The sequence below is a fragment of the Polyodon spathula genome, chromosome 17, assembly GCF_017654505.1.
Source record: "Polyodon spathula isolate WHYD16114869_AA chromosome 17, ASM1765450v1, whole genome shotgun sequence".
Classification (NCBI taxonomy): Eukaryota; Metazoa; Chordata; class Actinopteri; order Acipenseriformes; family Polyodontidae; genus Polyodon; species Polyodon spathula.
Window position 1 is genome coordinate 11424768 of NC_054550.1, and position 25167 is coordinate 11449934.

Here is a 25167-nt window from a genome sequence, read left to right on the forward strand (position 1 = left end):
AATACTTTTTATCCAAAAAAAACGAAAAAAAACAAAAAGGTCATCGGCACTAAAGCACACTCCATGTAAAGGATCACTATAAACTGGGGATGGGCAGTTCTGTATATTTTAATAATCGTATACACATGTACTTTACTAAATTATTACACTATTATATTTTGTATCAATCGCATCAATCAATATTACAGTGTTAGCCAAAACCAGCCATATAAACTGCTAAATATGACACTGTACTCCCCCGTGATACAACTGAAGTCAATGCGATATGCGGTTTAGTTAACTTGTCCTGCATCTTCTGAAGACTAGAAGGCGTGATCCGACTAGAAACTGGTTTCTTATAGACTACTTCTGAAGTAGTGTTTCAACAGCAGGAGTCACACACTGTAGCTTGTGAATACCAAAAGCTTACATTGAGTTAGTCATTTTGAGCCTACATCAGCCTACTGTCTATCAATAAGTTAAGCAATGCTTTTGCTAAAAAATATGGATAAATGCAGCATGCTACAGCCCAAATGAAAATAGTTCTGGTGATATTATATAAATAAACCATAGTGGCTGAGTCAGTGGTTGCTCGGGGGCTAAAGCTGCACAGGAAAAAATAGAGAATAAGGAGTATCCGGCAGGAATGTTAACATAAGTTGAAAAACAATCGATTCAGCTAAACGTAGTAGTTGTGTACGTTCACCATTTAATTTCACTTACCGTGCAGATGTGTGTAATTTAAACCAAGAAGTAATAAAAATGTTTCTTAACGCATTTCCCAAGTGACAAAAGTCAGCAATGTACAGGAAGAATTCAAATTCAGGATTACTAGTGAGTACACTAATTTATGATGTTATTATTTTTGTAGCGTACTGAATTATATGGCACAAAAACTGCGGGTTTCCTCATCTAAATTGTTTCGGGGAATATTTAAAATATACGCATGTATTTTGCAAATACTTTTCACAACAAGTGTGACGTGGTTTTAAAAGTTTATTGGCTGCAATGTCATTTATGGTCCATACGGTATTGGCTTGTTTATTAATATTAACCACAGCGGTGCAAGTATGAATAATGATACCGTGGCTGTTGGCAATACCGCAATGTATGATATCTCTTTTTTTGTAAACTAACTATTTTGTCATCTCTTATATTAATTAATATAAATAAATATAATACATATAATTTTAATACATGCAATGTGGCATTCCAACCACCTCAGTTACCCACAGCTACAGTACTGCTATCACCTTGCACTTTTAAGAAGGCCTGTTTTTTTTTTTTTTTTTTGTTCCTCATGAAGAACTTGCTGAACGGTACCTAGATCTCCTTCTAGCTCATGACCTTGATCTGGAATGTTTTGTCTTCATGTTATTTTTGCCCTTGGTCAATTCTTTCTTTGTGGCCTCTGAACTACTAGATCTGGAACAGTCTTTAGAATTCTTTCTGTCCCTAGATTTAAAACTTTGGTTCAAGCCCAATCTTGAAGCTGCACTAGACTTTTGTTCTTCACAGACAGGCCTCTTCCTATTCTTAAATTTCTTTTCACTTCTAGTACTTGATGTTGAGCTGGATCATGAGAGCGAATGGGCTTCCTTTTGATGTACTTTCCTTGAGAGTTTACTAAATATCTCATCATCTGTCGAACTGGCATACTTGTGGCATCACTCTTACATCCATCTGGTAAAGGGTCATTATTTGTTTTATACTAATATATTGGGCTGCAGCAGCAAGCTTAGAATGGCTAATGGGTCTGTTCAGACATTTATATTTATTGCAATTACACGATAAGTAATTTTCTAAACGATTAAAAATTTTCTAATCGATTACTCAAACATATACACATGCCCATCCCTACTATAAACCTTTTCCTAGTTCTCATTAGCAGAACGACGTTTTGAGAAACCACTTTTCTGTTGATTAATTTATTTTCCAGATCTGATTTTTACTTCGATTTGGTTGAAGATTTTTTGTTTTGTTGCCATAACACTAAGTTGCTTTCAAGATCCAACACCCAATAACAATAAACCACACTGGGAGAATATTGGGCATATCAAACTTGTAGTTTTGTGACAGGATATATGAGCTTCACTTGAATCACAGTTAAAAAAAAGAAAAAGGCAAAAACAAAAAGAAGAGCAGCAAAATTAATATGTAAAATGCATATAGAAAATATTTTAATGAGACATTGCAATTCGCAATTAAAAATCAATGTCAATGAAACATTTTATAAACAGAAGGTATATATGGACATGGTTACAGGGCAGTTACAAATAAGATGAGTTGAGATAATCCACGATGCTTTTGAACAAATCTGGGTGCAGGCACCAACCTGTGAAGGATCAACACTGGAAAACATTGGTTGAGGAACCATGTAACTGGATGTAGGAGGTTCATTTAACTGCGCCTGGCTGGGATCCGGTACCTTCCAGGTGCCTTCCTTGCTTCTTCTTTGCATTTTATAGAGCGGAATTTCTAGAAGAATAAAAGAAAGGAGTTGCTTTCCCTTCACATGATAATACTAGAAAAATAAATGCTTAACTCTACTGCGTTTGATTTGGAAAAACAGTTAACAGCAGCTGTAAGAACAGAGAATCAATAGCTGCAAAACCAAGTAGTACACAGCAATACATATTTAATAGATTGTGTATTATCGATAATATATATCCCCATCATTTTAAACTTACTTGCAGTCTTTTCAGATGATGACTGATCCACTTCTTGCAGATTCCAGGTCACTCTCTTGACAAGATCCTCGGATTTGGAGCCAGCAACCACTGCAGATGGTTCTGACTCAGGCTTGACTGCTTCCTGCTTCACTTTCAACTCCGGTTCCTCTGATCTTACACTGGAATTTGTCATTTTTGGTACATTACTTTTTATGAAATCAAGGATATTGAGGACATCGCCTTCCAACTTTATTTCTTCAATCTTTACTTTCCCAAAGGATTCCAGTTTTTGGAAAGCTTCTTGGGTTACACTACCTATTTTTAACTCACTAGTTTTGTCTTTAGTTACAGTGTGAGTGCAAACAATATCAACATTTATTTTATCTGAGACCTGGTTCTCACATAAAATAGTTTCCTCAGACCACACAAGCTCAGATTTAACCTCTGACTCTAGACCAACACTATCTTTAATGCAACTTTCCGTGATTTGGGGTGCAGATTTTGAGATGTCTGGTGCATCCTTCACAACCACCCTCAAAGATGTCCCAACTTTTTGGGTGGAAGGCAATGCAGAAGACTTGCTTGCCTTTTGCAAGCTTCTCTCTCCCTTCCTCTGTACAAACAGCAACAAATCTCCACTGTCTGCACATTTCTTTTCTATGGATCGTGATCTAGACCTCTGCATTCTCTCTTTTGATCTTGACCTTCCTTGCACTTTAGATCTTGGTGAGGATTGTGACCTTGACCTCCCATTCTTTCTCTCCCTAGACCTTGATCTTGACCTGGATCTCCTTTGTTTTCTGTCCTTTAATCTTGACCCCCTCTCTTTACTATTATATCTTTCATAGCTTCTTCCATGCATAGGCTTTTTCTTTTCTACTCTTTCAGGACTGCTGGAGCAAGAATGCCTCCTCTTCTTCCATTTCTCAGAGACCCCGGATGAAGAACTCCTGCTATGATCAGATTGCAAGCCCAACCTTGAAGTTGCACTAGACTTTCGTTCTTCACAGACAGGGTTCTTCCTGTTGTTTTTTTCACTTCTAGAACTTGATGTTGAGCTGGATTGTGAGTGCGAATGTGCTTCCTTTTGATGTACTGTACTTGACATTTTACTAAATGGATCATCATCTGTCGAATTGGCTTTGTCACTTGTATCACCCTTACCTCCAACTGGTAAAGGGTCATTACTTGACCCCAGACAGACATGTTCCTTTTTTACACCATCTCCAGATGACATAGAAGCATCAGTGCAAGGTAATACATCATGTTCCTCTAAATCTGATCCTCCTTCCAAATCCTTATCTTTAACTTGAAGTTCTTCAACATTACCAATGTGTCTGGAAGCTAATGAGCTTGCAATTTGTAATTCTTCCTCCTGAGATATTGAGCCTTGAACACCACGGCTGATTGTTTCACTTTCTGAGGAAGGGCTCTGAAATATATCACAGATGCTACCAGAAGAACTAGAATCAGAGCAAGTGGGCTGAAAAGGATCATACATTTCATTTTTTATATATTTTTCTTTTTTCTCTGAATGTGAAGGGAATAAATTACATTTTTCTTTACTAGAGTTTTGTTGGGAGTCATCTGCATATTTTAAAGGGTTACTGAAAGCACCAGTGTTAGCATGTCTCCTATAATGCCACAAATTTCCACTTGTATTTATCCTAAAGCTCACAGTTGAAGAACCTGTACTTCCCTGGGAACTGTAAGACACTGACCCTGCATAGCCACCGAAAGTGGTAGATGTGGATCCTCCAGGACCATGTCTTTGTCTTTCATTGGTCTCACTTTTACTCTGATCACCTCTTAATGATCCTTGGTCTGCTGTCTTATCACAATCTCTATTACCCATCAATCTGTTCATGCACGAATCAGGTATGCCGTTATTTTTACTATCACTTGGCTGTGAGTCTCTAGCATTGTCTCTTTTAATCTTTGGTATTCTAGGAAGTTCAGACACATCAAACCAAACAGGTTTTAGAGGATTCCTTCTGATGGCACCGGCGCTACTTTTTGAATGCAATTCAGAGTTACCATTTGTGTTCTTTGAAGAAGATTGCATAGTGGACATTGCTCTTAATGCACTAGCATTTTTTATACTGTTCCCTCCTGTTTTTAAAGCAGTACCATGAGAATCTGCAATGCTGTGTGACATATTAGGTCTTGGAGTCACTGAAGTCTTTGGCCTAACATATACAGTTACTGACTTGGTTGGCCTTGAACTGAACAAATGTTCTGGCTGGGAAGATGGTTTTGGTGTTGATGGTAAGGAGTGACAGCCAGAAGCACCAATAGAGCCAAATAAGCTAGACGTAGATGATCCTGAATTGACATCAAGGTCTAGCATCTGAGTTTCTCCTCTGGAGCTAAAGGCACTTGTTCCTGAGAGAGATGAATGTCCACTGTAAATTTCTATTGATGTCTCTCCATCTCGAGAACTATTTCTGTTTAAAGATGTAGTTAAAGATGTAACAACTGTAAACAAAAAGGAACACTATTTAGTAAGCGTAGTAAATATCCTTAGTGTTAAAGCCAAAATAATGATGGCTTTACCACAGAGCATTTTATTATTTACTAAAGTAGGACTTAGAAGTGTAGACTCTTACCATAGTTCAGATTACCAAAAACCCAAGCCTTAAATGGATAGTTTATTTAAATGCTTAGCTTATTTTTACATAAAGAGTCAAATAAAAACTGCATGCCCCAATTAGTGTTATTATATAAAAAAGAACAAATCCAGATACTATACACACAAAAATTGCTGCATTATTCCTAAATTTCATTTAAGGAACTATGAAACAAATGCAACAACAAAAAGTTCCACATTACCAGGATTTTTGGCTTTCAAAGATCCATCTCTGTTGATCAAAACATCAGAACTATCCATCAGTAGCATGCTCTGTCCTGACAGGATACTTCCTAATAGGTCGGTTACTGGGGCTGCCTCTGCAACTGCCTCAGCTTCTGGGATACTTACCCCTCCCCTAGGTGCCAAAGAAACAATCAATTACAGGGGCTACATCAAGAGCTGACAACTACATGCTCTTGTTACAATGTTACAAGCATTCTGAACAGTGTTACTGTATAATCACACTAATAAGAAGAAGGGCTTATATGTATGTAGGAAGTCCACCTGTGTGTGATTAATGCAGGTGTCACGGGAAATAAGTTAGCATTTGCCTTTTTGAGCCTTTCTATGCATGCAGGAATCTTAGAGCTTAAAGGCAAACAAGCTGTCGACTTTCTGTCTGTGTACTTTTATTCAGGACAGACTTACTGCGATGTTTCCAATGTGTCTAGTAAATTATTTTACAATTATTATATTATAGGTTTTCCTAGTACATTTACTTGCAATATATTTGCAAGCATTAGCAAAAGAGAAATACATACAATACATGCGTTATTTTGTATATCGGTGTCACAGAGACGGCCGAAGTGGGCGGCGTCAGAACCAGGAAAGGTAAGGCAATACACAAAACACAGGACGGATGAAATGAAATGATGAAGACGCCTGTTGGCGCCGGTTTAATACAAAATAAAAGGTTTACACAAACACGAAAAACACAGGACACGGCACTCTACGCCAAAATAAATAGACAAACGAAAACAGACTACTACTACTAATTTCCTCCGTCTCCAATCCCGTTCTTCGCTCACCGAACACCCAACCACCAGTATGTGCCAACGTGCATCTATATATACTATTGTGCTGGGATTCAATTACCAATTAATTATTCACTTGAATCCCAGCACGTGAATTAATAAAGTGCAATTCCCCGTGCTCACATATTACTACATTTTACTTGCACGTGAAGTGCTGTGCAATCCTCGTGCCTAAATACACATATACATTTTTAAACACTCGTGTTACACAGACCCGTTTATATCCCGTGTACCAATGTCTATACACCAACATTAAACACACCACACGCAACACATAACAGATAATATACACAGGGGCGGGCACTTTGTTACAATCGGTTATGACAAACAGAAATAATTTACGACTTATTTTTATGTGCAATTATATTTGTGATTAAAATGTAATAACAGTTTTTAATATGACATATTATCTATTATTTAATAATAGGTGTTAATTTTAATTCCCAGTTTACAAAGACGTGACAAACTTTCACCAGAATTGTTATTTTAAATTTGTAATCAATGCGGATATTTATATATTAGGTACAAATAATACAGCGAAAGAGAAAAAAAAATATATATATATATATATATATATATATATATATATATATATATATATATATATATATAATTTGTATGTGTTGACATACTGTATCAGAAACTATTATGCATTTGTCTTGCGATTTATTTTGATGTGCAATTATATACTGCTGTCATAAGACAGTGTTGAAAGCTATCAGTCAGTTTTGAAATGCCGGTCAAGTATCAGACACTTATCTCACAATCAAATGCTTAACTTGTATAGTTAGTTTTCCTATTTCAAGCAGTGAAATTCTTCACTCCGAGTGATTCAGAAATGTACTAGAATTAAACGAGCGATGAAATACTTTCAAAAAGAATGAAAAATGTATTATTTAATGGGTATGAAAGAAATCTCACTAATAGCTTATTGTAACACAGTTAAAGCACGATTCCATGTTTAAATTATTGAGAATAGACATTTTTGCTGCTTACTATTAAAATGTTTTTGACCAAAATCATGTGTGTGCTCGTATATATATATATGCACACACCGGAATTTCATGGAAGTTACCAAAGAGAAAATCACCTCAGGCTGGACATGCACCTGCCGTCCTTCTCTGTCCGCTGGTTCAGACGGAGGGGGCTTGGGCTTTTTTTTTTTTTTTTTTTTTTTTTTTTTAATCAAATGTGGAATGTTAGAAAAATGAAAAAAAGATTCAACAAATTTGCATGAGCTATTTCCAAATACAAAAATATTTTTCTCGTGCATCACCCAGCCACATCTTTGGAAAAATGTAAATGTAAAAAAAATTTAAAAATAAATTAAATAAATAAAATAAATAAAAAATGTAACAGGGTGAACAACGTAATTTTGGATTTTGCAAGGGGATGCAATTCGGCATCCTGAAATTGAATCAAGTTGGGCTTTTTAGGTGGGGGGCTGGCCACATGAATGACACTGATAATAATATATTCCTAAAAAACCTCCAGCATGGAATTAAACCACACCTTCTCTAAATATACCCCTCCTTCTCATACCCACCCTTACACCTGTTTGTTTGTATATATTGTTTTGTATTGTATATTTTGAATTGTGTACATGTATTTATGTGTATTGTTTTGTTTTATTAAATTGTGTTTTTTAAATATCTTTGTTATTGAGAAATGTATATAGACATTAGTATTACTGTATGGTATGCAATGAATGCTGTAAGATATCAACATTATATTCATGATATCTTTATATTTGATTAATCAGATCTGGTGTAAAACATAATTAAAACAAATCAGATAACGTTAAGAGCAAGTTCTCACACAGTGTTTCACATAATAATCTACAAGTAAAAAGTATAACCTATGATATGACGTTTTATCTTTCCTGAAATACAATGACTGATGGGGACTTTTATTGTAGAAGTAAGGATGAGAGATTTGCACAGGGTACTACATTAAACTGGAGAGCTATCTGAATTATTAGTATTGTACAGTATGTCAACTCGGATTACATATGTTCATATAAATAATATAACTGGACTTTAGGACAGTACGTATAGGAAGCCAATCGTTTTGTGCATTTCTCAAATTATATATACACCTTAAAACACCATCTTCCACTAAAAACGTGTATGTTTTCTATATTAACATGTTTAGATATGCCACATACACTTAATTACAAAGTCAAAAACATTATTCTCTACATGAAGAAGTGTTTGTACCCACTTTCCCACTCAATTTACTGAAAAGGTTCAAAGTCACCAAGCAATTTACCGTGAAAATAATATAACTGTTAAAGTGAGCTTACATAAACACCCATTAAACACTTATTTGCTTACCTCACAGTATGACATGTTCACAAACGACATTTTTTTAAAGGAAATACACATTTGGCAAGTAGTGATTTTAACTATGCATTGACATAAATTATACCGACATAGTAATGTTTTTAAAATATTTATGTTAAAAAATAAATAAAATAGAGAGCAATTTCCTGAAGATAAAATGTATTTATAATACAAATGAAATGTAAATATACATTACGATAAATGTAACCTTTAAAAAGAATACTGTCTGCAATTATTTGATAAATAATATATTTAAACAACAACTACTGTCTGAAATGCAAAACTTGTTTTCATTTCTCAAAAGGAAAAAAATAAAAATGGCGTCCTGTAATTTTCGATGAACACCGAGAACCTTGCCTTTAAGCGCTAAGATTCGCGCATGCGTAGAAAGTCTGAAAAAGGCAAACGCTAACTTATTTCCTGTGACACCGGGACTATTTCAGAAGGAAGTGAAAATACAGTTTTGTTCTTGAACACTTCTTAAAGAACATTTTACAATCAACTATTATTGTGGTGCTGTGTTGTATTGAAAATGTAAAGACCTCTTAGCTACGTAGTTTAGCTATGGTATTTGCAAATTCACTTTTACCAGTTTTAATGTGTCAATGACATGTGCTTGTATCCAAACATATGTATATTCCAATTAAATTAAAGGAGTAAATGCATTTTACTAAAATTATTAAAAAAATAATAAAAAAGATTATCCGTAATCTAGCAACAGGGCGAGGATGCTCATGGATAGGCAGGAATAGGGGAAGAAAGTTTCACGGAATGAGTCTCAATTTAAACATATATGGTGGGATACTGTTTATATATCTACCACAGGCTGAAGACCTAACTTACTGTAGGCTACGTTATCTCTTTCTGGAACATTTCTTAAAAAGAAGGTACGCCAACACATTGTGATACTCAGTAAAACCAGAACCTTTATTACACAACAATAAATGAAAGAGGAACTGAACCTGTCCTTCACTCCCAAAGATGGTAGTCCCTCCAAGGAAGACAAAAATTACCTGTAATATGGTTTCTTCATAGGATGATGAACAGCCTCCATGCTGCTTGGTCAGTAGAAACAAACTGATCTCTTACCCAGAGATCATTGATGTAATCCTTTTTGGCAAGAAAGGCACTGTTCCTCCACGTCATATACAGATCGCTGCTCAAGTTTTTGCCTCTCTAATGATTTATGTACCGGTTTGGAGGCAAAGTGTTTTCAGCGCTCAGCAGATTGCTGAAAGTCAGAATGATTTAAGTGAAGGTGTTTATTGTGTTAACTGAGCCTCCAATAAGTGTGGTCCCTGAAAATTGCCACCTTTTGGTTACTGTTGCAGAGGAGTGTTAATGTGGAGGGAAACTGGAAAGTTTAAATAAGAAAGAAGACATTACCTGTGCACGTGACAGGTGTAGTTTTGCTTATCTTACTAAGGAGATTACTGCTGCCGGTGCCCAGAAATTCCTGAAATAACTGTGCTGTTGGCCCCTATCTAGAAGAGACCCGACAGCTGATGGTTTGTTGCCATCTACACCTATGTGGAATACACTAGGATACACTCTTCCTGAGTGTAAAGAATTCAGTCCTCAAGAATACAGAGAGTATGCTGTAGTGATATTTCCTTGTAGACCAATGGGCCCCTGTCTCAGTGAATGTATTACTTTGTTTATCACCATTATGAGTACCCCGGCTGTAGGAATCCCAAAGGGGAGCACCTATTGACAGACACTGATGGAGAAACCAATGTATTACTGCAGTTCTTGTATATGAGGGTATGGAAGTGACCATACCTATTGGAATCTGTCAGTCCCATGGTTGGACTGCTTTGATGATGGTAGTGGAAGTGCCACCTTGAATTTTTCCCCAAACTGATGTAAATGTTCAGACCGCCAAGATCTAGAAAAGACAGAAACTCACATAGTACCCAGGCTATGTAAGGATGAGGGAAACTGTTCTATGGCACAGCAATAGAGCATGAATTGATTTCTTCTAGTAATAAAAACTCCCTGTGGCAACCTTCAGTGTTCAGTGTGTGAAAATGCCTGTTGCTGATGGCGAGACAGAAGTGATATCTGTGACATTAGTGTCAAAAGCAACAGGTTTTGCAGGCAGCATCTTTTTTTCTTTCTCCCGCTGTAACAGGGATGCAAATTTAGTAAATCACTCCCACAGGGAGACGTGGTGGTGAGCAGCTCAGAGCAGTGGAATAGCCGGTATATTAAACTACTCTGTCATCTCGTCCTTTATGGCTGCTGGATCCTGCTGTGTTTTCAAGGAGATGATAAGCGCTTTGTCTGGTCGCAGAGCTAAAACGGTGGAGCCCTTCCCTTCTGTTTTGGCGTTCACAATACCTAACATTAACAAAGATTGCTGCTATAGGCTGTGAATCAGGAAAACACACCAACCACTGGAGTGAGGGGGAGGGCAGATACATAAAAGAAGCATCAGTAACCGAAAGCTAGCGAGGCAGAGATATATATATATATATAGATATATATATATATATATATATATATATATATATATATATATATATATATATATAGACACACACACACACACACACACACTTCCTACGCACCTAAACAAAAGCAGGAGAAATGTGGACAATGATAAGGATATGACGTGGGGTTGTATGGACGAGGGACACTGTTTTTTGTGACGAAAAGGATTACATCAATGATTTCTGGGTAAGAAATCAGTTTGTTTCTCCCGACCAAGCAATACGTTCATCATACCAGGTAAGAAACTTCTATTACCAGTGCATTTCATAGTCTTGCTTTGTGAAGCTGCTTTTCAACTACATAATGTTACATTTTGTCTGACTTTGCCAATGTATATTATTTCAGGACATTTTCCTGAACAAAAAGGTATTTGGAACATGCATGCATACATACACACACACACACACACATTAGATAATATATATATATATATATATATATTAATATATAGATATATATATATATATATATATATATATATTAAATGTTCGTTTTTACTTAATTTACAAGCAAAAATGCATTGTATCTCTATTTAAAAAAATCCTATACAAAGCATAACATTAATATTATAAAGTATTGTGACTTGTACCTTGAAAGTCCAATTGAAATAGGCCTTGCTACTGGCTGATGTGATCTAACAGCGGATTGAGAAAGACCTTTTCTCTTGACTTCAGCTGGTGACGAGGAACTTGCAGGCTGTTCTGTAGGTCCACTGTAATTAAATGAAGATAATGAAACCAAAACATTCAGCAAACCAAAAATTCATAAACTACCTGGTAAAAGTACAATTTTCAATTGTGTAAGAAATCAGGTTTTAAATAAATAATTTAAGCTAGATTCTGAATTTATATAATTATTTTCTCTTCTTGCTCTTCCGTGTACTAGTACATTAGCAGTTTCTACGGCAACCTGCTGCATATCTCGGGAACATGTGCATTTCCTTATATTTTTATGATGGTGTAGATCTTGCATTCAAAATGTCAATGATAAAAAACACTAATCATTTAAACCAAAACAGAATCTACTTGGTCATATTGGCTTATTTTAACAATATATACAGATAAGTAATCTAAGTAATTAGTTTAAGACTACAAATTCTGGGTAGTTTGCAACAAAGGTTTCTTAATCAAGGTAATTTATTCAGAATCTAAACAACATGGTGCTTAGCCACCTTTGCTTCAAAGGAAGATCCTTTTGGAAAACCAGACAACAATTCACACTTCCTGGCCCCTAAAGGGTCATGGAAGGACTAATATAGACCAAAGTAAAGAGAAAATATATTTAAGAAAATATTTCAAACAAAATAAGTAATACAGAAGGTATTGTGCTTAACACCTTTCCCTCAAAAGAAATGTCAACTCTGATATGAATAATCAGAAACTCCCTACAGCCTGCTTTGTTCCAAAATCCCACAAAACGAGAATTGTAGCAACTTTTTCTGCTGCAAAAACAGCTTCCAAGCTATTAGTGCTATACTGTGTTCTTTAAATTGCTCCTCGGAGGAACCCCATTTTGCTGCCTTAAGAAGTCCTTAAGCTGCATCCACACTGCAATGCGAGCAAAGTCGCCGAATGTCAATCCTCACCAGACTTGACTTGGAACAAACTGGAAATAAATACCTGAGCCTGTCTATGCATTCCTATTGGACACACTAGATGCCATGTTAACTTTTTGAAGTATTTTAATGTGCAACATTATTATTATTATTATTATTATTATTATTATTATTATTATTATGTTGTTGTTGTTAAGCACTACATAATCACTATCTTCATCTTTACTATTATTATTATTGTTATTAAAATCTGTATAATGATGTGCAGGTCACCACTTACCTTGTATTTATTTTTATTTATTTTTTCCTTTTAAAACAGTCTGCTGAACTTATAGAATAACGTATAGAATAGTAGGAGCTTGAAAATATTTAGTTTGTTTGGAGAATCTCCACAAAACTTAGCTTTATACATTTGTAAAGAACTTCTTGTCATAAATTTGTGCCACAGAACAACTTAGTGAACAAAAACGTTATTTATGATAACAACAAACAAACAAACAAACAAAATAGAGCTGAAAATTAGGTCACATGTTCAAGTTGTGTGAATGCGGGTCCTTTATTTGTGTCATTTTGAAAAGACAGCAAAAGTGCACATTTTAAATTTAAATGCTGGATATGTACATTGCATGTATCCTCCGGTTTATTTTTACTTATTAATAAACCTATTTTTATGAAACTTGCATAATCGGAAAGAAAATGTCTCGCTGCTGCTAAATGCACCACCTGCAAACCACCCAGACTTAGTCTTTCTTCTGGATGTCTTTGAAGTCGTTCAATTTACAGTTAATTAAACTCATAGATTAACATTTCGTCATCCATGATCAACTTGTTTTGAGGTGTGTGTTTGACGTGTCACAAGGGTGTTAACCTTGCTTCTGATTGGCCAGTTTCATTCTAGTCACACGACAATAAAACAGGTTCTATTTTAGCGATACAAAATTTTCTCAAAGCGATGTTACTCGCTGCTGGTGTAGATACTCCCATTTGACTGCAGTGACTCCTAAATGATTTGCTCATGTCCAGTGTGGATGCAGCTTTACTGCTTTACTTAACTATACAACGCAAACGTCACACTGGTATTACATAAGGTTAATGCTTATTAGGGTTACCTAAGAAGAGATGTGAACCATGACAGAGAGTTAAAATCTATGTCTGTATGCGATTAGATAACAGATGTTTTGATGTATAAATGTTAGTTTAAAAGCTATTTTAGGAATAATTAATAATTAATCTCACTGCATCCAGTACAATCTGATTTGCCCTTAGGGAACTATGAAAGAGATCCTATTGTAAGTTTGATAACTTAAGGTATTAATTGTGAAGTCATTTTACTGAATGTCTTATATGTAATATCTTAGAAATTACTTTGCCACATGCTATAGCAGGGGTGTGGAATTCATAACACCCAGGACATTTGCCTGAGCAACAACACGTTTTGCCGTTATACTTTGCCCATTGGACAAATCATTGTAATTTTTTATTTACTTATTTATTTTTTACTATGTTTGTTCTGTTGCCTCGCAAGTTTCTTAAAACTGAAATGTGGAAGTCTAGCACACACAAACAAACATTTAAAAATGCGTACCTCTAAACCTCAAACTAAAACTATATACATCACATATACATATCCCCTTAAAGCATACATAAGGACTTTTTTATTTTATTGTGTTACATGTGTTGCTACAATTGTTTATGTAAGGTGTATTGTTTTTAATTTTTCTATTTTTATTTTTACATTTTGACCACTTTTTGAAACTTTCCCTGCCTCAAGATGGCCTCCCATGTACCTGCATGAACCTCTCAGAACTACATTTCCCATCATCCTCCTGCTCACTGGTAAATCCATCTCAGTTACATATGTTACACAGCAGGAAGATGATGGGAAATGTAGTCCTGAGAGGTCCATGCAGGTATATGTGAAGCCATCTTGAGGCAGGGAATGCAATTTAAAAGTTAAAAAAAAAAAGTGGTCAAAATGTTTAAAATAAATAAATAACAAAACACACCTTATGTAAACAATTGTAGCAACACATGGGAACATGTAACAATAAAAAAAAGATCCTTATGTGCCCTTTAATTCAGAAACCCTCAGTCATACACACATACACATAACAATTAAAACTACAAAAAAATTTAAACAGAATAAAAATAATTTTAAGGCGCGGATTCAGATCAGTTTATGTAAACTGGTCAGAAAACAAATATCAATCCATACTTCATAAGAAATATGAACTCCCAAAGCAGAAGACACAGTTGGGTCAATTAGGAGAGAATGGCTCACAGTTTTCTTGGTTGCTGTATTAGTTGATGATGGAGCAGACTCCAAATACTGCACACTTTGTGGTAGAAAAACCAGAACAAATGCAGAAAAACATGACAGGATATACACAAGTCCTTTAAAAATCGGGTGCTCTACAGTTACAAAACTGAAAGAATATCAGGAAAAATCTGATATATGGCACTGATTTCGTATCTCACACTACACATTCAAATTTTTAAGCAGGAAACCAACTGAGAGAAAAAGTGGAAAAAAACAGACAGACGCTTTTAACATTGTTTAAACTATTTTCATATTTTAGTAACTCCAAGTATTTCTTATTAGTTTTACCCTTAGTATGTTACTTAAATGTACTTGCAAATAAATGTGTTCCAAGTTGCACTGAAAGAAACATTTCCTTAAAGTACTGTTAAGGTGGGGAGGGGTCCGAGAGATTGTGTGTATCTTGAAGAATTTAGTGTGTGTGTAATATACATATATATATATATATACTGTAAGGTACCAGGGAGGGGGTTAAAATCCTTCCCTGCTAAAAACCTTGTGAGAATGCACATTTGGGTATTATGGGGTTTAATTGTGTAATGGTTTAATTGTTTAGTAATCCCCTGCACCTGATGGTAGTTGTAAATTAGAGCCAGGTGCAGGGTATTTAAGAGAGGCAGCCAGTCTGTTCCAGGCTGCTGTGCGTAGGGAGGCAGAAGGTGTGGTCCGCTTCCAAGCAGTCAAGGTAAAGTGCTGTGTTAAACCTTGTGAGTTGTGTTTGGGTTACAGGTAAACAGCTTAGCTGTCCTGGTTGAGTTAGGTTCCAGACTGTATAGTTAGTGCTCCAAGAAGGAGCTAGGTGTTTGTTTGTTTTGTTTAATTTATTTGATTGGTGTTTATTAAAAGTGTGCGTCAGCACTTAAATCAATTCCATTTCTGTGTCCTGGGTCTACTTTGAAAGGGGCAACGAACGTGAAAAGTGAAAGGATCATTTACACATACACACACACACACATACATATATATATATATATATATATAATATATATATATATATATATATATATAACCAAATTCTATATTAGGACTGCCACTTGATAACAAATTTTGATTGGTTAATTTATGGGCATTAGCTGATTCATCCATGCACATTTTTAATAAAGGTAAGAATTTTATAGCGGCTGTCAGGCATACTGAAAAAAAAATAGAATTAAATAAGCCCAATGGGAATTTGGTCTTTTTAAAAGTATATATATATACACACACACACATACACAATGGCTTGCAAAAGTATTCAGACCCCTGACTAATTCTCTCATATTACTGAATTACAAATGGTACATTGAAATTTCGTTCTGTTAGATATCTTATTTTTAAACACAAACTCAGAATCAATTATTGTAAGGTGACATTGGTTTTATGTTGGGAAATTTTTTAAGAAATATAAAAAACTGAAATATCTTGCTTGCATAAGTATTCAACCGCCACACGTTAATATTTGGTAGAGCCACTTTTCGCTGCAATAACAGCTTTAAGTCTTTTGGGGTATGTACGTACCAGCTTTGCACACAGTGTCGGAGTGATTTTGGCCCATTCTTCTTGGCAGATTTGCTCCAGGTTGTTCAGGTTGGTTGGACAATCCTTGTGGACCGCAATTTTCAAATAGTGCCACAGATTCTCAATGGGATTGAGATCAGGGCTTTGACTTGGCCACTGTAGGACATTCACCTTTTTGTTCTTGAGCCACTCCAATGTTGCTTTGGCCTTGTGCTTGGGATCACTGTCCTGCTGAAAGGTGAATTTCCTCCCAAGCTTCAGTTTTTTAGTGGACTGAAGCAGATTCTCTTGTAGTATTTTCTTGTATTTTGCTCCATCCATTCTTCCTTCAATTGTAACAAGATGCCCAGTCCCTGCTGATGAGAAGCATCCCCACAGCATCATGCTGCCACCACCATACTTCAGTGTAGGGATGGTGTATCTTGAGGCATGGACAGTGTTAGGTTTGCTCCACACATAGCGCTTTGAGTTTTGGCCAAAAAGCTCTATCTTGGTCTCACCTGACCACAAAACCTTTTCCCACATTGCAGCTGGGTCACTCTCATGCTTTCTGGCAAACTCCAGACGTGCTTTCAGATGGTACTTTTTGAGTAACGGCTTCTTTCTTGCCACCCTCCCATACAGGCCAGTGTTATGCAGAGCTCTTGATATGGTTGACTGGTGCACCATTACTCCACTCCCAGCCACTGAACTCTGCAGCTCCTTCAAAGTGATTGTTGGCCTCTCTGTGGCTTCTCTCACAAGTCTCCTTCTTGTTTGAGCGCTGAGTTTTGAGGGACGGCCTTTTCTTGGCAGTGCCTGGGTGGTGTGATACAGCTTCCACTTGCTGATTATTTGATTATTGATACAACTGTGCTCACTGGGATATCCATATACATGGATATTATTTTGTACCCTTTCCCTAATCTATGCATTTGTATTACTTTATCTCTAACTTCTGTAGAATGCTCTTTGGTCTTCATTTTCCTTCAGATTCACAGTAGTAAGGTAATTGTGTCCTCGTCTGGGCAATTTCTTTCATCGGTGCAAACTGGGAGCTTCCACAGCACAGGGGTTGAATACTTAAGCAAGCAAGATATTTCAGTTTTTTTATTTTTCTTAAAAATATTTCCCAACATAAAACCAATGTCACCTTACAATAATTGATACTGTGTTTCAGTGTTTAAAAATAAAATATATAACAGAACAAAATTTCAGTGTACCATTTGTAATTCAGTAATATGAGAGAATTGGTCAGGGGTCTGAATACTTTTGCAAGCCACTGTGTGAGTGTGTGTGTGTGTATATATATATATATATATATATATATATATATATATATATATATATATATATATATATATAATTTTAGTAAATGTAACACATTTTCACAGAACAACCGTTCTGTCAGGTCACTGTCAGTCACATACCTGACAACACAACACAGCTGAGCTGGTTTTCATCGTCGGAAGTTTAACCTATCATTACAGCTCCATACTTGGCTTCCTCTAGTTCTGCTTTTATTCTGAATACTGAATCTTGTTACCCAAGAAAACTGTGGCTATTGACAAGCGATTGTGTAACATGCTGTTGTAGTCAGAATTCCACATAATTACCTATTTTTGAGGAACTGGTGCCTACATTGTGCCTCCTGAATACCAATTCTTGTTTGTCAAGGTAAAGAACAGAATCAATCAAGTGTTTAAAAACCTGATTATTGATCCAACTGTGCTCACTGGGATATCCAAACACTTGGATATTATTTTGTACCCTTTCCCTAATCTATGCATTTCTATTACTTTATCTCTAACTTCTGTAGAATGCTCTTCGGTCTTCATTTTCCTTCAGATTCACAGCCTTACAAATGATCCTTCAACAGCGGGGTTTTTATCCAGAAAACATGACAGCAACTTTAATAGTTCACAGGTGGAGGCCAATGGTAAGGTAACTGTGTCCTCGTTAGGGCAATTTCTTTCATCGGTGCAAACTGGGAGCTTTCACAGCACAGGGGTTGAATACTTATGCAAGCAAGATATTTCAGTTTTTTATTTTTCTTAAAAATATTTCCCAACATAAAATCAATGTCACCTTACAATAATTAATTCTGAGTTTCAGTGTTTAAAAATAAAATATCAAACAGAACGAAATTTCAATGTACCATTTGTAATTCATACATACATACATACACTACCGGTCAAAAGTTTTAGAACACCCCCATTTTTCCAGTTTTTACTGAAATTTAAGCAGTTCAAGTCTAATGAATAACCTGAAATGGTGCAAAGGTAAGCGGTAAACTGGCAGAGGTTAAAAAAAATAGTTTAGGTTACCAAAAACTGAAAAATAATGTACATTTACAATGCACAGTTATACAAAAAGGCCTTTTTCAGGGAACAAGTAATGGGTTAACAACTTACAGCTGTTCTGCAGCAATGGAAGTAAATTAAGCCTTAAAAGTTGCTGCTAACAATTCCTACAGGTGTCCCAAATTTTGTTGATTACTTACAAACCCTCTGTCTGTATAAAAGCAGTGTTGGAACAGACTGTGCTACTACACCCTCTTAAGCATTATTTGGACAGTACTGTACTGCAGGAAGTAGTATATTGCTATCATAATGGCAAGAAAAAGGCAATTAACAAAGGAAGACAGACAGACCATTATAACCCTTAAAAGTGTAGGTCTTTCATTTACAGAAATTGCAAAGAAAGCCAAGGTCTCAGTGAGTATAGTTTCCTACACCATCAAAAGGCACTTCGAAACTGGAGGAAACTCTGACAGGAAGAGGTCTGGCAGACCCAAAGGCACAACAGAATCAGAAGACGAGTTTCTGAGTGTCAACAGGTTGTGTGATAGGCGGCTCACAGGACAACAGCTTCAAGCACAGCTTAACACTGGTCGAAGTAAGCAAGTATCCGTTTCAACTGTGAAGAGAAGACTTTGAGCTGCAGGTTTGACAGTCGAGTGGCAGTAACAAAAAGAGGCTTGCCTGGGCCATGAAGCACCGCCTGTGGACCCCTAGCCGACCTAAGTCCTACCCCCCCACCCACCAGAGCGACGCTTGGCAAATTGTGCCAATTCTCCCCCTGGGAGCTGCTGTCCATGGTTGGCAATGGAATAGCCTGGAACCTCGAAACGGTGACGTCCAGGCTATAGGGCGCATCCTGCACTCCACATGGAGCTCCTTTACCGGATGCGCCATTTGGAAGCCCGCTCCATCTTTTTTATATGCACTGTAAAACACATTAATAATTAGAATTTCATAAAATATGACTAAGTCAATAAGAACAATCCACATATACATGGTGGCTACAAAGTCTGTGTACCACTTTGTAGTGCTGCTGTGAGAAAAAAAGCATTAACTGCAGGTAAATGTGATTGTAAATGACGACCACCAACATTGTGGGTAATAAATGGCCCTGTAGCCGTATATAAATTCCACCGCTTTGTTTTATTATCAACATAAAATTAAAAACAGCAAATTGCTCCATTTTAGAAGGACATACAACAGCACTGGTCTGTTCTTCACATCACTTATGAACGCACACCACCCCCCACCCCACCCCCCAGCAGCACTGGAAAATAGCATACCCTGAATAAAAACCTTTACTCTGAAAGCTTTAAAAAATCTAACCTACTGTTGTTAGCCTGTTTAGTATTCTGATCTTTCAAGAAATTATCAGTGGAAACCCATCAGAGTACAGGTTTGAAAGAGGCCCTGTAGTTAATGCATGGGGACCTCTAACCTCTGCATAGGGGGCTCTTCAGTTTCCTATGCTGTCAGTCCCTCATGAGAACTACATTTTTACATGACACTAAATAAATAAAAAGGTAAAGAATTGTGATTTAAACATAGATACTTGCCTGTCATCAAATGAATCCAGCCGAAATGGGTTTCCATAGACTGACAGGGGTGCAGCTCCAATATCTGACCTCATGCCTCCCAAGCTAGCATCCACTTGTCTGTACACAGATGGAACTGACACCCCATGAAGTGGCTTACCAATCCCCAGGTTTTTAGCAATACGGGACCATGCAGTTGTGTCCTTTCTTACCTGCTAAAAATGAAAAGAGTGTGATTGAAATGTTCTTGCCAAGCTCTGGTGGTATTGCAGGAAGCAGACTTGAGGCTTAAGAGATCATCAAAAGTGGTTATTTATTAAAGCGGCCATCTTGTTGTAACACAATTATTTACAAGTAAAACAAACAAAATAAACAGAACTAGTAATATTTGTATTGGCTGGTAACTCAACAGCTATTTATTACACCAACACTATTCACACTGAGCCACAGGATAAACTACTACCCATATCAACATGTATGTATGACTGTATGGGACAGGCTACCGATCTATATTAGTGTGCCACAGCCAACAAATGTGCACCCTTACTGTAAAATAAACACTGATCCCACTGCTATAACAAAGTTAAAACTCGGCTTGTGTTTTCTTTTACAGGAGACAAAACTCAACCGGGAAAGAACCCGCCAATCATCACTCCTACAGGTAAGGGTTATTTTTTATATTCAAAATATTTGCTTTAACAATTAATAATTGCCCACACAGTTCAGGGCGTAGCAGCCTATAACTGATCACAACATCCTCCATCACAACAGGAAAATATTATTAGATAATGTATTTATTATTAACTTGGAAAAATCCATATTAACTCATTCATCCTGCCCAGTGCCTGCAGGTGCTCTTCATTAAAGCCAAGTTGCTCCCGATAATGCTTTGAGGCCTCCTCTCAACAGTGACTTTCCTCCCGATGGATGGCTACAGGCCTCTGCACGCTTGTGCAGTTAAAAAAAAAAAAAAAAAATTATAGAATTTTTAATTGACAGAGTGTCTGACCAATAGGAGACTTCATATATATCAAATAACCTCTTCCCATTGGGGAAAAAAAAAAAAAAAAAGGATTTAATCGAGGCTTTGCTGGCAATCATATGCCGCCACCTCTTCCTGTTTAGCAGCAGAGGACGAGAAGTGTTGAGGCTGTATAAGCCTGGTGAGGCAAGGTTTCAGATACAAGTGCACAAAATCAGTGCAGCAAGAACATATTTATTGTACCATTTTGCATTGCCGTTTTTCACTTAGCATGTTCACAAATAAAAATGCAGCGTTTGTTGCAGCTGTTTGTTGATTCTATTGAGAGCTGAAAGCTTTGTTGCCAAGTTTGATCCAATGTAGGATTGAAGACTTTGTTGCTGAGAAGACAGTGTACTGGACACCTCAACAGATTGAGTTTCCAAACCAACAGACCAAAAGTCTAAGCTTCAAGGAACCGCATAATTCCAGTTGCATTTTCCTTTCATGGAACTAAATTAATTGTAACATATTCACATAGAATCGAACTGTTAATTATTTAGCTTGCACACTGCGTGTGAAACAACTTTTAGTGAAACTCGAAGTAACTATAAGTAATCTACTTCATATTGTTGTATGTAGAATTTCTTTAGAAGTAAACTTGCCATATACTTCATCTATATATCATTAATAAGCATGTGACATATTCTAAGATTGTCTGCATCATCTCAGTTGAGGCTGTGATTGTATGTGGGCTGTGACACAGCTGGCTGAGTGGTGAGGCAGAAAGAAACACACACCATCATGAGAATGATGAAGGCGCTTGCTTGCGCCGGTTTATTGCAAATAAAAAAGTTGAACAAAATAAAGCACACAAAACAAACTGCACATTGGCCAAACAAGACAGATGGGACGAACCAAACAAGTACCGTGAGAGCCCTCTTGCACGAGTAACATTTGTTATATTTTTAAATCACCTTCTAACTCCACCCGTTCTCCACTCACGAACACACAACCCTGAATGAATGCTTCGTGCATCTATATATACACTTGTACTGGGATTCAATTTCCAATCAATTATTCACTTGAATTCCAGCATGTGTGAACTAATCTGTGCACTCCTGTGCTCACATATCAGTACACTTTCAATTTGCATGTGAAGTGATTTGTGCCACCCTCGTGTCTAAACACAATTATACATTTTTAAAACACTCCTGATCAGAACCCTCATTATATCCCATGAACCACTATATCCACATATAACTGACAACATGAAACACAAAAATAGCACAGGGGCGGGGAACTTTGCCAAAGTGCGTGTGTGTGAGCAAGCTACTACGTCACAACTTGCTCGAGAGCTGCTGGTGTGTCAGGAGACAGGTGGTGTCATATTTCAAATGCCTGCTAGTCAAGCATGAATGTAGTGAGAGTTTTTTAATTGTGTTTGTGCTTAGAGACTAACAGATTTACTTTATGACCTTTCTGATTTCTGTTTATTATTTGTATACTTAATAAGTTACTACTATTGATTAGCCATTCCTTGTGTCTGCGCGTGAACGTGTGTTCATAGTAAATCATCGATCTTTGTAGTACGTCAAATAACCCTTTGTAGTCCGATGTCGGACCAGGTCCGACGATACAATTTTCCATTTCCAGTCCGATGTCGGACCCTGTAAAGCACAGGTCTCTAGTCGTTTTTTCTTCGGAAAAAGCAGAAAAAACCTTTCAATGGCCGAATGAAGCTGAAAAAATGGGTGTACCTGATAGCCCCATGCACCAAAGAGATAACACAGACACAAACAAAGGAGATAGCTGCTTCTGCATCCAGCGCTCAAAGAATATCATGGACAATTGCAGAGCTTTTTGAGATGTTATAGTAAGAAAATAATGACTTTGATCGCATTATTGAGTAGTTTGGTAATAAAACGAGTGATCAGGAGAGGATTTATCAGTACCTATAAAGAGATATGTGAAAAATACAGTGAACAAGGGGTGGGGCTTGGCTGGAGATGCAGTACTGATGTCCTTTGCCATGCACTGCTTTTTAAACCTGTTTTACTCTAGAAAAGAAATAAATAAACAGCGTGTTTAAAATAAACCATGCGTGTGAAAATAAATTGAACTGTTCCTACACTGTTTTGCATACCAGTCTGCCAGAGCACGGGTTACGATGTACAATTTGCGATCCAATCAAATCCGCTAATAAAAGCCAAAATAAATTCTCCACCAAAATTTACCGTTGTACGGTAACTATACACATGGGTTTGTGAACACCAAAAACAAGTAAGGTGAGAGAGCTGTTTTTACTAAGTAAAAAGATTTGTAAACATTAATACAAGTATAAGACTTATTTGTCATATACAATAACCTATATATATCAGACAAAGGTATTTGGGCAGTTTTTAAAAAAACAACGAAAGTGATTTCTAGAATTTCTAATTGTTCTACTGAAAGACATAAATTAAAGTAGTATTTGGGCAATCAACATATTTCGTATGAAACCCATTAGTTGCTAATTATTGACAATTATCCTGATTGAAAAAACACCACCTGATGACAACTATAGAGTAAGTAAATATATAATCAAGTGCTGAAAAATAAATTGGAAATTTGCGATTCAAAAATGTTTAAAACTAAAGAGTACAGCAAAGAAAAAGGAGAAACGGCCTGAAAAAGCATCGTGTCGGCTATTATTGACAAACACAGGAGAACAGTAGCTACTACAACTAGCTCGATGTGTGGAAGATCAAGAAAGATTTCTGCAAAATCAGAAGAATCGTTCAAATAGCCTCGCAAAATCCTCAGATTACTGCAAAAGATTTGACAAAAGAACAGAGAGAAGATGATCAAGAAATTCAAAGTGAATTTAAATTTATCTTTCAATAGAACCATTAGAAATGATAGAAATCACTTTCTTTAATGTTTTTATATATTTTTTTAACTGCCAAAATACTTGTCTGTGACTTTTTATATATATATATATATATATATATATATATATATATATATATATATAACTTCAATTTGGCACCATCTAATTAAAGTACTAACTAAAGCCCTCGTCCTGACGCCGCAGTCATATATCAGCTTTATAATACAGGCCGTCCTCAAATAAACGCCGCTATCAATAAAAAAAAAAAAACTTTAAGGTATTTTTTTTCTCCACCCTACTAAAAACACACACACAATAAACAAATAGACACGCAAACTGACTACGTACATGTAACGCCCCTAAAGAGACAGGAGTCTCAATCTAGCAAGTAAATTACAAACTAATGTACACACAGATAGTAAGCACATTTTATTTTATGGTACAGTTCTGAAAGAAAATCCAAGATAAACTACGTACAGAACAGCGGTCGTTCTGAAGTTATAGATGGTTTTGTTTTGTTTTCAGTTCAACTGTAATTCCCGTACTCAATCCCGTACAAACAAAAACAATGTGCTTACTATCTATGATAAGATTTCAATTTCTCTTGCAGATAAATTACAAACAAGCAAGTTACAGTGAGAAAAAAAAATGAGTAGGATATATTAAGTTTTTACAGAAATCAAGCTGATATTCTGAAGTAATTTTTGGTGTAGAAAAACATATACGTCACATTCTTGGACTGAACTGCGACACCAGCATTGTCCCACCCCTTAACAACCAATACACACTCCTAATTCGCTGGTACAGTACTCCCTGACCTCCCAACTCCCACCTAATAGGCTCTCGGTAACTGTCAGTAAATGTACTACATTCAAGCCCCAAAAACACACAGGAGTATAGTGCTGCAGATCGGAGCCTCTCGCGCGCCGCTTCCAAAATGCCTTAAATCATGTAATAAAACATTGCACCATTTGTAAAGCATAGTAT

The 25167-nt window shown here is 36.4% G+C and overlaps 2 protein-coding genes across 2 annotated transcripts in view; both read right to left on the reverse strand.

Moving 5' to 3' along the window:
- Positions 1 to 2192: 2192 nt before the first annotated feature.
- On the reverse strand, positions 2193 to 5956 carry LOC121330034 (PHD and RING finger domain-containing protein 1-like). The gene is made up of 3 exons (XM_041276262.1): positions 5484 to 5956; positions 2670 to 5129; positions 2193 to 2457 (listed from the first exon to the last, which is right to left on the reverse strand). Exons 1-3 carry the CDS (start codon positions 5548 to 5550, stop codon positions 2210 to 2212), a joined length of 2775 nt encoding a protein of 924 aa, XP_041132196.1. The 5' UTR covers positions 5551 to 5956; the 3' UTR covers positions 2193 to 2209.
- A 13499-nt stretch (positions 5957 to 19455) lies between these two features.
- Positions 19456 to 25167, reverse strand: part of LOC121330035 (PHD and RING finger domain-containing protein 1-like) — a 31986-nt gene continuing 26274 nt past the window's right edge. The window contains 1 exon segment of the mRNA XM_041276263.1: positions 19456 to 20562. Within this exon segment, the coding sequence (XP_041132197.1) occupies positions 20320 to 20562 (243 nt within the window). The 3' untranslated portion in view covers positions 19456 to 20319.

Bases quoted from the DNA above. Each gene is read 5' to 3' on its own strand.
- LOC121330034 (XM_041276262.1), bottom strand. From the start codon at position 5,550: ATGCTACTGATGGATAGTTCTGATGTTTTGATCAACAGAGATGGATCT. The intron at 5,130-5,483 runs GTAATGTGGAAC...TTTTGTTTACAG, and splicing joins TTTGAAAGCCAAAAATCCTG to TTGTTACATCTTTAACTACA. The intron at 2,458-2,669 runs GTAAGTTTAAAA...TTATTCTTCTAG, and splicing joins ATCATCTGAAAAGACTGCAA to AAATTCCGCTCTATAAAATG.